At 40.4% G+C, this 15,534-nt stretch overlaps 3 protein-coding genes across 3 annotated transcripts; 1 reads left to right on the forward strand and 2 right to left on the reverse strand.

The window, feature by feature from the left end:
- The first annotated feature begins 983 nt into the window (after positions 1 to 983).
- Positions 984 to 5,340, forward strand: LOC122838085 (interferon-induced protein with tetratricopeptide repeats 2-like). The gene is made up of 2 exons (XM_044128466.1): positions 984 to 1,035; positions 2,723 to 5,340. Exons 1-2 carry the CDS (start codon positions 1,031 to 1,033, stop codon positions 4,071 to 4,073), a joined length of 1,356 nt encoding a protein of 451 aa, XP_043984401.1. The 5' UTR covers positions 984 to 1,030; the 3' UTR covers positions 4,074 to 5,340.
- A 2,045-nt stretch (positions 5,341 to 7,385) lies between these two features.
- Positions 7,386 to 10,519, reverse strand: LOC122838109 (gastrula zinc finger protein XlCGF8.2DB-like). Its single transcript, XM_044128498.1, has 2 exons — positions 10,195 to 10,519; positions 7,386 to 9,299 (listed from the first exon to the last, which is right to left on the reverse strand). The coding sequence occupies exons 1-2, from the start codon at positions 10,364 to 10,366 to the stop codon at positions 8,560 to 8,562; spliced, it is 912 nt and encodes a 303-aa protein (XP_043984433.1). The 5' UTR covers positions 10,367 to 10,519; the 3' UTR covers positions 7,386 to 8,559.
- Positions 10,520 to 11,482: 963 nt separating this feature from the next.
- LOC122838096 (zinc finger protein OZF-like) lies at positions 11,483 to 15,498 on the reverse strand. The gene is made up of 2 exons (XM_044128482.1): positions 15,080 to 15,498; positions 11,483 to 13,133 (listed from the first exon to the last, which is right to left on the reverse strand). Exons 1-2 carry the CDS (start codon positions 15,249 to 15,251, stop codon positions 12,124 to 12,126), a joined length of 1,182 nt encoding a protein of 393 aa, XP_043984417.1. The 5' UTR covers positions 15,252 to 15,498; the 3' UTR covers positions 11,483 to 12,123.
- Positions 15,499 to 15,534: the final 36 nt, after the last annotated feature.

The following is a 15,534-nucleotide window of genomic DNA, read 5'->3' on the forward strand; positions in this document are numbered from 1 at the left end:
ACAATATGTGATAATTTAATCTGAGCTCACTGTTCCTAAAGCCTTGAGATTCAGTGTTATTCTAAATTATTTCTAATTCTGTGCAAGAGCTGCATTCTTGTCTTCATATTCTTTACAGCACATCCTTGTCACCAATATCAGAAACTACATTTTATTCTAGTAAGTATTCAGAGACACCCAAACTTTAAAACTGAAATAAAATACTAAATTAAAACATTAAATATCAACTAAAAAAATTTAATAAATCAACTTTTTCCTCAGCAGGGAACCAATTCCTTAATAACTTTTGTGGCTCTAGTGTCCCTTATATATGACAGCAGGCTGACAGGAGAGAGGGAGGAAGACATGCGGCAAATGTCGTCGGGTCCGGGAATCGAACCCGCAACAGCCGTGTCGAGGACTGAAGGCCTCCAAATGTAGGTCGTGCTGTCCTCTACGCCACCACAGCACGCCCACTCCATCATAACTTTGACTTCAAAAACATGACACTGTTTTTGTGAACCTCTGCAGTAACAGGGGCAGATTTCTGTTGGCCCTCAAGTTGAAAGTGGACAAACGTAACTTATTTAGTAAATTATAGCACATTAAGTCATTTAATTCTGATTCTGCTGGTATTTATTAGACTTTAAGTCTTCGGCCATCAGAAATCGTGTCCAATAATCAGTTTATTAATGACGCAGAAACACAAACGGTATCATTTTAACTGAACTGTAACTGGTGAGTTGGAATCATTTATAGCAGATAAACTGTTTTAATCTTCATTTTCCTGACCTGCTCATAAAGACATAAAATCATATCTAATCAGAACCTCCTCCCATAATTCTGTCTGTTTATGGTGGGAATAAACTGTGGAGGAACCAACGTGTTGCTGAGTTTCTGTTTACAGGGAAAACTAGAGACGTTGAGCTCAATATAAATCAAACATCTTAACGCCGCCGGCCCACCGGCCCACCGACCCGCCACGCCTTCAGGACCAGGATAAAGGAGAACCTGAGGAGGTTGATCCACTGAGACGCCGACCAGCCGCAGGATGAGGTGAGACAACCAGCTGCTGCTGCTTTCTGATTATTTAAATGCAAACATTTCTAATTATTCAAGCTTAATAACAATAAATTTATAGAGGAACAACAGAGGGCTGAACAACATCCCATCCTGACCAGAACCAGAACCAGAACTAGAACCAGAACTATTTCCTTTAAAAACATCAAACGGCTCTCAGTTCTGATGACGTGACGACCGCTGTTATTATCTAAACTAATAACTATCTAAACTAATAACTATCTAAACTAATAACTATCTAAACTAATAACTATCTAAACTAATAACTATCTAAACCCAGATTTTTATTCCAGCTGTTAGTCAGAGGACTTCGAATGGATTGAGTCTGATGTTTTGTTTTTTAAGTGTCCAGATTGTTTCTAGGTTCGTTTTCCTCTTCAGCAGAGTTTTAGAACAGAGACGTAGTTTTGGTTCATAAAGTTATTATGTCACAATAACAGCAGATTAAAGCAGAAATTCACCACTGGCTCATAAACGCCTCGCATCAAGTTTACAGGAAAAGCTGCTGCCGTCCGCGTCGTCATGGTAACCAGTCTGCTACCTGCCGAGACCGGTGGGAGAGAAAGATCTAGAGAATAAAGATCTAGAACCAGAGGGTCCGAGGACGGAGCCTTGGGGAACCCCAGTGACCTCTGACCTCTGGATGAGACGTTTCCTGTTGAAACAGAGAAATCCCAGTTCTTCACATCGGACTGGAACCAGTTCAGAACCAGGAACCAGTAAAGTTCTGGACTGGAGAGTCCGACCCAGTTCTCCAGTCGGTTCAGTGACATGATCAGAACCAGAACCAGCTCTGTGTTAATATGGAAGTCATTGAACTCTTTGACTAGGCCGGTCTCAGTGCTGGGGTAACCATGGAAACTAGACTCAAAGCGGCTGTTTAACAGGTTTCCCAGTAACGGTGCTGATGAACGGCAGGTTGGAGACGGGCCTGTAATCGGTCCAGATGGTTCTGAGTATCAGAGGTTTGAAATCTGCTGGTTTAAAGAACCTGATGATTCAGATCAACGACAGACTGAACGTCCAGAGGGACGATGTGGGTCGGACGTCCAGAGGGACGATGTGGGTCGGACGTCCAGAGGGACGATGTGGGTCGGACGTCCAGCCAGCAGGGGGAGCCGAATGGATTAATGTCTGGAGTTGGTTGAGTTTTGACTTTCATGTTGGATCACAGCTTCGGTCTCTCTTTGTAGATTTCAGTGAACTTGGAGTTGAGGTTTCACTAGTGGAGCAGATCTCCACCCAGATTTCTCTTTACCTGGACGGGCATCCTGCTGCTGCCTCACAGAGGTCACAGGTCAGGGCAGAGTGCAGCTGATAAGAGCTGTGATGTCATTAACAGAACATTTTGTGAAAACGTCTCCTTAACCAGGTGAGTCATTGTGTCTGTAAAGATAACAGAACTGAGCAGACAGAGACAGCAGCTACTATCTACAACCTGACTGATGATCAGGTCCAGACTTTGACCTCTACGTGTTAACAGGTTGAGTCAGACTGAAGTTTGGAAATACATCACAGTTTTCTATCTGGTAGGTTGTAAACCAGGTGTTTCCCACAATAAAGCTTATCAACACAAAGTATCCCATCGTGTCTCTGGCTGGAGGTTCAGGTGCATGTGGCTGTTCTGCTGCTGTTGGCTAACTTCTGTTTAATGTCCCGTCAGTTCTGCTCAGAGTCTGGAGGACAAACTGGAGGCCCTGCAGAGCCACTTCACCTGGGATCTCCAATCCTCCAGGTCCAAACTGACCGACCTGAGGATCCGACTGGAGGACGTCGGTACAGATGAGGGGAACTTCTGGCTGGGTCACATCTACAACCTGCTGGGCTTCATCCAGTACCAGCTGGGCTCCTCTGAAGACGCCCTGAAGCTCTTCAACCGGGCCACTGAGACCTTCAGGCAGAAAAACGCTGATGAAGGTCCCTGGTTGATGGTGAACTTTGGGAATCTGGCCTGGCTGCACCATCACCTGGGAGAAGATGAGAAGAGTGAAGACTACCTGTCAAAGGTCGACGGTCTGATGAGGAGATACCCAGCTCCACCTGAGTTAGAGCGCCACCCAGAGGTCTTAGCTGAGAAGGCCTGGACCCTGATGAAGTTTAATAAAGAGAAGAAGCTGGAGGCTGCAGAGCTCTTCCAGGGAGCCATCCGGATGCAGCCGGACATCGTGGAGTGGCAGAGCAGCTACGCCATACTGTCAACAGAGTTCCTCACAAAACGCCAGATCATCTTAGAGCCTGAAGACTTTGAGAGACTGAAATCAGCTAAAGAACAAGATCCAGGTAACTTATATGTTGCTGCTCTTTATCTGGAGGCCAAAGCTGCAGGAGGAGAACAAATCCAGGATGAAGCAAGAGAGTTGGCTGGTAGGATTCTGGAGAGACCTCCGAGCAGTTACAATGGAAACAGGCCGTTACTGCGTCTGTATAGAAACCAAATCTCTAAAGATGAAGCTGTTCAATTAGCTGAAGAGGCCCTGAGGAGACATCCCAACTCACGATATTTAAAAAAATCTGCTGCTATCTGCCACACGAAGAGCATCCTTTATCCAGACCACCAGGAACTCCAACCTTCCTGCATCGTGGTGAACCGAGCCATCAGTCTGTGGGAGGAAATGATGGCAGCTTATGGTGACTCTTCTCTTAGACGACAAATAACTCTAGCAGAATTATATTCAAAGGTAAACCAAGAGAAATCTCATCAGATTTACAAAGGGCTGCTGAGGGAAGATCTGGATCCAGAGAGAAAACAGATTCTTTACAGCTGCTACGCAAAACATTTATTCTTCGTTAGAAAGCAGAGCCGCAAGTCAACAGTTTACCACATGAGGGCAGCAGAGATCCCGGTAGAATCGAACTATCGACAGAAAAGCATTACAGAGCTGGAGAAGACCATCAGAAGAACCAGAAACCCTGAACTGATTGAAGAAATAGAAAATCTTCTGACCAACCTGAGGAATTCAGCCTGCAGCTCAGAATCAGTGAATATTGAAGACCTGAACCTGAAGATCATATAAAATCTGCATGACGTTCCAGACATGAACAGAGTCACTTCAAATGATTTTTAACTCTGTAAAATCCAGTAAAATGATGAATAATGTTTTATCACATTGTTCAACCTGTTTTGAAAATCTGCAGAATAAAGCCTTGACTTTGAGGAAATGAAGTTTCTCTTATTTTCTAAAGAGCTGCAGCTGAAACCAAAGCTGGTTCTGACTAAATATCCACACACATGTCTGTGTTCAGTCTGAGGGAGGAGGACCGGCTCCGTTCAGAGAGAACAGAACGCAGCCCTCAGCTGAGCCGACCCACTGGCTGAGCTACAGCAGCAGATGGCTTCCTCCCAGCGCCGCCTGCTCCCATCTGACCTCATTTTAACGGAGATCTTCCTAAAAACGACCAAAGAAAAACGTTGTGTCTGGACAGAGATGAGTTAGTTTAGAATAATCAGTTTAGGTTTTGCTTCGCTGTTAGACACAAAGTAGCGGCTCTAACAGAACCAGTTTGGGTCCAAACCGGCCGCAGAGTTTAGGATGTGAACTGTTTTAAAAGGTCACTGGGTGAGAAAGAGAGATGTGTTTAGAAATCAGGACAGAAGTCAAAATGTAAAGTTTTTATCACCATGAATGATGATCCTCGTTCCCATCACGAGAAAGGAAGAACATCAGGAATTCACATTATCTGGACTCTGGGAGGATAAATCAGACCAAACATTCACCAAGATTATTTCACTTCTGAACTGGATTATTTAGTAAAATCTAGTTTTTTTTCCTTCTGGTCCAGAGGAGACATCCTGACTCTCCATATGAGAAAAGGTCGGCTGCAAAGTGCTACACTAAACAGATTTTATCTCATCGCAGCAATTCTGACCCCAGAAGGATCACAGAAGCAATCAGTCTGTGGGAGGAAGTGATTGCTGCTTATCCTGAATCCTCCCTTCAAGAAACTTTAGACTTACAGACAAAGGGAGACAATATGAGGGTTTATTTTAATAACAAAGATTTTATATCTCACTTATGATTTTACTGATTTATAAATTAGCTTCAGATGATTGTGTGTTAAACTGTTTAATGTGGTTAAAATCATTGAAAGAGCCTGATGGATCCAAACCTATGAGTGTTTCTGCCTCCAAATCATCGACATACTTTTATTTATCTGTTCTGAACATCAGGAAGTTTTATTGTGAAATATGAACATGCAGCTCAGATATGTCAACAATTAGCTATGCTAAAGCTCTTATTCTGGGAAAGACTTTCCACTTGCAATGTGCTAATAGCGAGCTAATTGTTCTCTTAGCGCTTTAGCGTTAGCGGAATAGCTTTGAGGCGTTTTGTGTTTACGTCTACACTTCCTGCTGGAACAAAGATGGTAAAGAATGAACATTATTAGAAATGATGAATATGTTCAACACTGTTCTGAAATAAAGAATTATAACTCTGATCCATGAGATGTGAAATCTGTGAATTTCTCTCCAACTTTACCAAATGAGGTCAAACTAAAGTGAAGATGTGACATTTTGATGGTTTAATGCCTTAAATAAAAAGAATACATTAAATTGTCTGGATCTATAAAGAAAAAAAATTATATAAGCATGTACAATTTTGAGCCATTATTATGTTTCTAAGAGATGAATTTCTTGATATTTTCTGCAAATACCAGAGTAACTTTTAGCTCTAGCTGCTCCGTCGCCCCCTGCTGGTGAGATGCTTTGTGTTTTAGAAAAGGGTTAAAATACTTTTATCTTTAGTCAGGAATTTGTTTGGCATAAAAAAATCCCCCGGAGCCAAACCCTGCAGACTCAGAGGCTGAACTTCATCATTCATGATCCTCCACTGGGCCGTAAAGCCGAGACATCGTCCACTTTGTTACTGGAGTCCAGTTTCTGTTCTCTGCTGGAGCAGCTGAAGAGGAGAAACTGTAAAACATGACTTTGTAATTTAACCACTGAGAACTAGAAAATAAGAGTCTGAAGTTAAAGTTTCCATTCAGTCGTTCTGGTTAAGTTTCTATTTCCAACAAAGCAAACAGACAATAAACTCCAGCCTCCCTGAATGGTTAAACTGGTGTTTTCTCCTGCCGAGCCTCATTCAGTCGGACTCTGACGTCCTGCAGTCCAACATATTTAAGAGTCTCTGAGTTCAGATTGAGACGTTTCAGGATTACCTGATTCCCACAAACATATAAACTAAATATTTATATAGCACTAAATATGTTTTTAGTTATTTATTGAAACAAACTACAATTTATCTCCTTACACAAATCATAATTTATAATTTCTAGTTTCTCATGTTTTATGCCAAATTTGATGCTTTTTGTACTAAAAAAAATATTTGAAATGATTTCACTTTTAGCTCATAATGAGAAAAAAAACATCAAACCCAAAGTAACAGCAGAGAGCAGCAGGAGACTGAGATTTATCTGCACTGCATCACACAGTAACACACACAGTGAAACACACGCAGTGACACACACAGTGACACACACACACACTGTGACACACACACACACACACAGTGACACACACAGTGACACACAGTGACACACACACACGCAGTGACACACACACAGTGACACACACACAGTGACACACACACAGTGACACACACACAGTGACACACACACACAGTGACACACACAGTGACACACACACACAGTGACACACACAGTGACACACACACACACACACACAGTGACACACACAGTGACACACACACACACAGTGACACACACACACACAGTGACACACACAGTGACACACACACACACACACACAGTGACACACACACAGTGACACACACACACACACAGTGACACACAGTGACACACTACTGGGTCATTCAGACCACAAGAGCCTGAATGACCAAACTACACAGAAACGTTTTCACTCAGTTTATTGTCCTGATTCTCATGAACAGCAGATCCACATTTCAGAATCTCTGTTGGCTCTAATATGAATATTTGATAAGGAGTCACATGAATAATTCAATCAATAATTAATAGTCAAAAACAAACGGAGCTCTGACTATGAAAAGACTTCAGTCAATCATCCATCCATTTTCTGTTCACCCTTCATCCCTCATGGTGTCAGGAGGGTTGCTGGTTCCTCTCCAGCTGCGTCCCGGGTGAGAGGCGGGGTCACAGGGTCACCTGGACAGGTCATCAGTCTGTCGCAGGGCCTTCAGTCAATAAGTTAGAAACATTTCCTGATTGATTAAAAACTTTTTTCTTTCAGATTTAATTTTATCACTAAAAGAGAAAAAACAATTTTATCTGGAATCAAAAACATTTTGTCTTAGTTTGAACTAAAGGTCAAAGTTCAGTGGTTTTGTTGCTTCATGTTCTCTTTAATCATCAGAGAAATCCAACCAAAGCAGCTGTGGGATCCAGGGACACGATAAACCAGGAAACATTTTAAATACATTAAAATGACAAACTTTAGGTGCTTTTTATGAAGCTAAAAATAAAAATAAATACAAGGAGAAAATTCTATGCTGATGAAACTCAAACTCAACTTTAGTTTCTTTGAATACATGAAACAAACTGAATACTGAACATTACTGCTCTTTACTACTTTATTCTGTATTTTTAATCAAAGTGTGAATCTATCAGTTAACTTCATAAACCTGAGTGATTTATTAAACCAGGGATTAAACTAGTTAAATCAACCAAAACAGAAACAGATCAAATCTTTACAGTACAATAAATCTGTTAAACACAAACACACATGAAGATACATGAGAAACTTCAGGAACTTTTTCTAAAACTACAGAACAAAGTAGAAAAACTTTGTAAAAAAAAAACCTAAACAAACCAGTGAAATCTTCCAGATGAACAGACCTTCAAAATAAGAGCTTCAGATTAAAACCAGAGGAATAATCTGTTATTCTGCATGCAGTCAGAGATTCATGACTGAAATGATTCTTTTTACAGTTCAGACTGAAGCCGAGAAATTATCTCTGATATTATTTACATATTAAAATACTCCCATCATCAGGTCATAATTTTAATGGAAAACAAATTAATCCACTGAACAAAACTTTATGAAAAGTGTTTTAGTAACGTATGAAGTGGAATTCCATCATTCTCATTTGGTAAATTAGGATTTTAAATCCAGAAATAAACTTACACAATTATAAAGAAAACAATTATCTCTAAAGGGTTTTTCCCAAACTGCTTAAAGTCCATGTTCCTGTCAGTTAACGACCCACAATCCTTCACTGCATCACATGATCAGAAACAGACCGTTCCTCTGCAAACACAAATCAAACTTTGATCTTTGGTTTCAAAGGACGTCTTTTAAAATTCAGATTAATTTCATGCAGTTTGTCGTTTCATTTCTTTGTTTTCAGACAAACATTGTTTTTGTTGCCCTGAAATAAAAAGTACATGAATTTCATATGTTAAAGTTCAACACAGGAGTTTTACTCTTGTAACAGGAAAGTTTCTTCATTTTAACTTCAAGCATTTAAAAGTAATCAGATCTGATTAGAAATGGCTGAAGCTTCATTCCGGTGGCTGAAACGTTGAAGGTTTCTGCTGTGAGTGGGCGGCCATGTGGCCAGTCAGGTCAGCACTGTGAGAGAAACACACACCACAGACCTCACACGCAAAGCCCTTCTCACCTACGTGAACCTTCATGTGAGTTACTACGTTATTCTTCTGAACAAAACGTTTCCCGCAGATGTGACACGAGAAAGGCCTCTCCCCTGTGTGAGTTCTCATGTGAACAGTGTACTGGTAGCTTTGAATGAAACCTTTCCCACAGATCTTACAGGAGAAACGCTTCTCACCTGTGTGAGTTCTTATATGATTATATAAATAAAACTGGTTGAAACTTTTACCACAAATTTGGCAAAAAGCTCGATTCCCAACTCTGTGCCTCTTTCCTTTAGCTCTGCCTCTGGTACTCTGCTTCCACCCTTCAGCTCTGCTTGGCCCGGAGTCTCCATCCTCGCTTTGGTTTTGGTTTCGGTTCTCGGCTACATGATAGCTCTGAGACGAGCGCTGGTCTGTGTCAGTCTGCTGATTCAGAACAAGCTGCTCTTCAACCTGACTGATCCAGATTTCACCGTCTTCCTCCTTCAACTGCAGAAGTTCTGGTTCCTCCAGAACAAGTGTCATCTGTGGTGGGTCTGATTCCTCTCTTTCTGTCGTCATCTGCCATTGTTCTGGTTTCTCTTGGTCCAAACTGAAGTCAGAATCCTGCCGACCCGTCTGGACGTCCTTCTCCTGACCTGAGAGTTCTGGACAAACAAAATCCTCATTAATCTGATTAAAAGGATCCCTGCAGAAAGCTGAGAGCCAATATTCATGTAACTGTAGATAACAGGTTTTAACCAATATTAAATGTGTTTTCTAGCTAACTTTGTGCTTCAGCTCAACAGCATCACATGACCAAACGATCCCACATGGACCCCTGCTGTTAAAGTGGATGAAAGCTAAAAGGAGCTTTTATTGTTAGCTGAGACTAAACTTGTTTTTGTCCAAATAATCAGCAGACCTGAACGTTTGTCTTCATACTCTGAACCCTGTTAACACTTAACAGAACTGATCATTTTTAATAACCTGTTCTTAATTACTCCAAATCCCATTTAATATCGATACTTTAACTTGGTAATTATTTGCAATTTAATTAGAATTAAATTCTGTCTCCTGTTATTTCAGAAATCTAAAATATTTTGCTAACCAAAAACTTCAGGACAGGTTGATGCGTGTTTTGAAATGACAAAACTCGTTTCCAATTTAATTCAAATTTTAACCCTTAATATCTTTTTGTCACTGCAGGAAAATCATCATGAAGAGGAGGAGGAACAACAAACAGACCATCATGCCTTTAAATTAGAAATCCGGATTTATTTTCTAGAGCTCCAGGTTGCTGAGTGGATCTCAGGTAATATTACATATTTTAGGTTTTATTAGTTTTATCATCTAAACTCGGAGCTTTAGAACCAGAATCAGTTTAATGATTTTATCAAGATGTTTTTGTTTCTGACAGAAGCTTCCAAAAGGCGGGAATGTTTTCCTGACTGGTTTATTATCAGTTTTACTCATAAACTCCAGAAATAAAGAGCCTGAGCTGAAAACTGTCCGTGCTCCGTTCCCCCAGCAGAACCCGACCGGTACCGCTCGGCCCCGAACCTGCTCGCTGTAAGCTGACCCGGGGTCTCCAGGTGAGGTCCAGCAGTCTCCGCTGCCGGTCGATCTCCTCCTCGTACCGGACGATGGTTTTCTCCAGCTGGGTGAAGATTTCTTCAGCAGCAGCAGTTAGTCTCTCTCTGATAAACTCTCTCAGAGGCTCAACGGAACACATTGTTGCTGAACAGAACCGGAACACACCTGGACACAGCGACAAGCACGAGCTAACTGGGCTAACCGGAAGCTACCGACGCAACTGCTTCCTGTTGTAACGGCGGTAAAATGCAGCCTGCTGCCGCCACCTGCTGGACAGAAGAGAAGCTCAAACATGTGAACGTCAAAAGAAAACAGAAATATTTTATTAAAGATTTCCTGAAATCCAGAATCAAACTCAAAGAGCTAAACCTGGTTTAAAGTTATTTCTATAAAACCTGAACTATTTTTTGTGATATTTTTATCTCATCACACATCATAAGTTATAATTTTTTAATGTTTGATACAATATTATATAGAGTGCCATAGCAACATATTTAAAGTTATTTCACTTTGAACTCCTTGGATGCTTCACTGCACTGATAATGAAAACAGAATAGAGACTCATCATTGAGACTCTTTAAAAATGGCTCCTTCATTAACAGCATAATAATAAATGTGTTGTGTTTGTTGTGACACAACATAGCAAGAAACTGAGACGAGTGTATTCTGTTTTCAGGTTGATTTATTGTTATATTTTATGATAAAAACCTGATTTGTTGTGGAAACTTCATGTAAAAAAACATCTTCACATCTAGAAATCACTGAGAAAAGTTCTGGTTTCCATGTCTGGATATTCTGATCTGTGTGTTGTGATTCAGAAAAGGTCCATTTATAGCGACCGACACGAATGAATATTTTTTTAATGTCAATTATGTCTAAGAATCCAGTTTTGACAACCAGTGTTACTAGTTTTTTAATCAGACCAGTGTTAATATGTTTTAAGAAATAAACATCGATGAATGACAGTTAATTGTCCTAAATCCTAAAACTGACCAAAAACCTGACCAAAGCTTCAATAATAAGTCTGACCTCTGAAGTTCACAGGGAATACTCAACAAAAGATGAGCTCACAGCAAAACACTAATTTTATGTTATGTTTTGGTCTCGTTTCCTTGGTAACAATGTTCTGGATGGAAATACAAAAAATATGTGAAAGTTTTTAGAAATGAAACAAACTCAAACCCTAAACATTTCTCTGTATTTCACTTTTTACAGGGTTCATGTATTTCATCTTTTTCTTTATTTGTATTTTCAATGTGGAAGATGCCAGATGAACAATTTTATTGCCATTTAATTCCATATTGAAACATAAATACGTCGGTTAAATACATTCACCTTTAACACTGGAGTTTTAGGATCTTCAGTCTACTGAAGTTAAAGTTCCTGAACTTTAACTTCTTGACTATTTTATTGTTATCAGAGGAAATAAATTACAACTCCCAGCATTTATGAACACCAACATTGATTTTGAAATTACAAACTGTTCAGTTCATACAAACGCAGATGTAAACATTTCATAGCCACGTTCATGGTGTCTCGACTGAGTGGAGTGTGAAGGGAATCAGTGTTTCCTCCGCTGCTTTTACTTCAGGTACACTCTCAAATTCTTTGAAGTGTCTTATCTATTTTCACTCTTTATATTTATGCAGAAAGACAAAAAAACTGGATTGATCATGTTTGTGTGTTATTTTTGATTGTTGTTTTGGATTTTAACTTGTATGTAGCCATGAGTTTCATGAATGTTCACACTATTAACCTGTGAACAACCTGAGGCTGAAGCCTCATCCAGACGACTGACATGAGAAAGGTTTCTCCTCTGAGTGAGCGGCCATGTGACGAGTCAGATTAGCACTGTGAGAAAAACACACACCACAGACCTCACAGGGGAAGCGTTTCTCATCTGTGAACCTTCATGTGAGTTACTACGTTATTCTTCTGAATAAAACGTTTCCCACAGATGTGACATGAGAAAGGTCTCTCCCCTGTGTGAGTTCTCTTGTGATGCTTTAAATTACTCCTGTCACTGAAACTTTTTCCACACGTCTCACAAGAGTACGGCTTCTCACCTGTGTGAGTTCTTGTGTGAGTAATTAAATAATCTTTTTGGATAAAAGCTTTCCCACAGACATGACACTCAAATGGTTTCTCACCTGTGTGCGTTCTCAGGTGACGAGTTAAATACATTTTCCGACTAAAGCTCTTTTTGCAGGTCTGACATGAGAAAGGTTTAATTCCTGAGTGAGTGCTCATGTGAGAGGCTAACACATCGTTGCGAGAAAAATCTTTCCCACAAATGTCACATGGATAGTGTGCCCCACGTGAGTGAATTCTCATGTGAGTAACTAAGTTATTTTTTTGGATAAAGCTTTTTCCACATGTCTGACACAAGTAAGGTCTTTCTCCTGTGTGAGTTCTCATGTGGTCATATAAGTAACACTGGTTGAAACTTTTACCACAAATCTTGCAAAACGCCCTTTTTTCAACTCTGTGCCTCTTTAGTTTGGTTTTATCACTATTATTTTGTTTCAAAACTTGATCTCTACATTTATCTCCACCGTTGCTCTGGTTCTGGTTTAGGTTCTCAGTTTCATGATAGCTCTGAGACGAGCGCTGGTCTCCGTCTGGTTCTGGTTCTCCGTTCTCCGTGAGAGAATCAGTCTGTTGATTCAGAACAAGCTGCTCTTCAACCTGACTGATCCGGATTTCATCATCCTCCTCCTTTAACTGCAGAAGTTCTGGTTCCTCCAGTTCAATTTTCATCTGAAGGGGATCAGAGTCGTTTTGTTCCATCTTCCTCTGCCAGTGGTCTGGTTTCTCTTGGTCCAAACTGGAGTCAGTCTGTCTGTCAGAAGACTGCTGACCTGTCTGGACGTCCTTCTCCTCACTGGCATCACAACCTGAAAGTTCTGGAAAAACAAAATCACTGTTAATGTGACTGTAAACAAAGAAATGGTCACTTAAATCATTTCAAGCGTCTTTCCACCCTTTCAACAACCAATAAGACGAAGGTGAAACTTGACGACTTTCCAATCTGCTCAGTTTTCTCTAGAACATCAGATCTCTTCAAAAATGTTAATAGTTACTGATTTGTGGTTTTCTTTGTTTCATAAAGCTGACAGCGGCAAAAGGATTATATTAGTTTTAATAAGTCAACTTCTAATTATTTAAATATTCGTAAAGTACTGGTTGGATTTTTACATCCATATCGACACTGAAAGCGTTCTTGGGATCATCTGACTTTTCTCTCAAACACAAACCTCATCACTTTAGACCTGGTGCTAAAATATAGCATATCCTGTGAACAAATGACACTAATTTCCTGTAGCTCCGCCCCATCTTGAGAGAAAACATTATGATAGGTCAGACAATGCAGACAACTTGTAAACAACCTGTTCCATTTTAATGCAATCTTTACTCTTTAACAAATTGACGGCCTTTTTATTTGTGTTACTTCCTCATTGTGGCTCTCTGGTTTCATTCAGAACAACACAGCCATAACAGTCCTGCTTAATGTAGAAAAATGACCAACAGTCGAATAGAAAGAAACGTTTCCTTAATAGAAATTCATCTTTTCATCAATATTAAAGCTCCATTCTAGGTTCTTTTCAGTAGTTTAAAATCTTCCCAGTCATTTCGCTCAATCTGCACATCAGATTGAGTTTTCCCCAATCAATATCAGCAAAAAACTTTAGAAGACATAATAGATCAGCTAAGCTTCTCCTGCTGCTGTTTTGATGTCCCACAGCTTTCTTTAAAGGGCCAGTTTCCTGTGTTTTGAAATCACAAAAAGCCATTTTATAACACAACCAAATAACTATGTTACCTTTAGTTGTTATAAAAATGCTATAAATATCAAATATGACTTTAAAGAAATGTTATTTTCTGATTTAACTCCTTCAAATTGGGCCTCTGTCTGTTTAAGAAGCTCCTGCTCTTTCTGAAGCTCCGCCTCCAAGAAGTTGTCCCAACATGGCTCCATTATTAACCCTTTAACGTTTTTATTTTACCAGCACTGCTCTGAGCAGCTGTTTGCTAATTGCTGCTGGCTAGTCTGAAGGAGCTGAGAGGGGGAGGAGCTGAGCCTTGAAGGCGGGGCTAGGTCCAGCCAGGCATTTACAACAGCTCAGGTTGCCATGGAAATTAAAGGATTTCTCAAACATGAAAGAATCAAGAGAACACTGCAGGGAAAAACATAACATGATTTTAGATGACGCTGTCCCTTTAAGAAAGTTTTTCTGTCATTGTGAGACTGACTGCTGTCTGCATAAATATGGACAGTGCAAGCAGCACAGTGCTGGTTCTGTTGGACCTCACTGTTATTATAAGGTGACTGGAGATGCTGCAGTAATGAAGTCAGTTCTGCAGAACCTCGGCGGCTAAAGGAAAGTTCGACCCGGGAAACACAAACCTGAAATATCATCAGCCCAAACGGGCTGCAAGCAAACATTTATACTTATAATAATAAAGCTGGAGCTGCCAATTAAAGCAAAGACACCAAGAAAAAATAATTATATATTTGTCAGAGTTCGGCTTCAGTAGCAGAAATATCAACTGGAAGCAGAGACATAATCCTGCCTTTAAATATCAACATCTCATCTTTATTCCACACTCAAACAAGGTCCAAAAAAACCAAAAGAAAACAACATTGCATAATATTATTCACCGAGTCACAAATAAATATAGATATATTTTCTAATATTTCTAACAGGATGCTGTGGTTGGGCCCGGTTCGGCTGCCAGTCGGCCTGAATGATGTTTCTGTCCAGTAATATTCTGACATTTTTTTATATAAACTTTACTTTCTGATCCCCTTCCCCCAGCAGAACCCGACCGGTACCGCTCGGCTCCGAACCTGCTCGCTGTAAGCTGACTCGGGGTCTCCAGGTGAGGTCCAGCAGTCTCCGCTGCCGGTCGATCTCCTCCTCGTACCGGACGATGGTTTTCTCCAGCTGGGTGAAGATTTCTTCAGCAGCAGCAGTTAGTCTCTCTCTGATAAACTCTCTCAGAGGCTCAACGGAACACATTGTTGCTGAACAGAACCGGAACACACCTGGACACAGCGACAAGCACGAGCTAACTGGGCTAACCGGAAGTTAGCCACATAGCTGCTATTTGTTAGAAAGCGGAATCTCAGGGCTTCATGGCCCCCTGCTGGAGGGACGTGAGAGAACGTCAAAGAAAATGAAAGAAAAAAATATTTCAAATAAATGAAATAATTTTATACGATTAAATAACCAAGAACATTTATATTTAGGTTAATTTTCACATGTAATATTCAAAATCTCTGCATGTTGGATGTTAAGCTAA

This window comes from Gambusia affinis, linkage group LG10 (genome assembly GCF_019740435.1).
Source record: "Gambusia affinis linkage group LG10, SWU_Gaff_1.0, whole genome shotgun sequence".
Taxonomy (NCBI): domain Eukaryota; kingdom Metazoa; phylum Chordata; class Actinopteri; order Cyprinodontiformes; family Poeciliidae; genus Gambusia; species Gambusia affinis.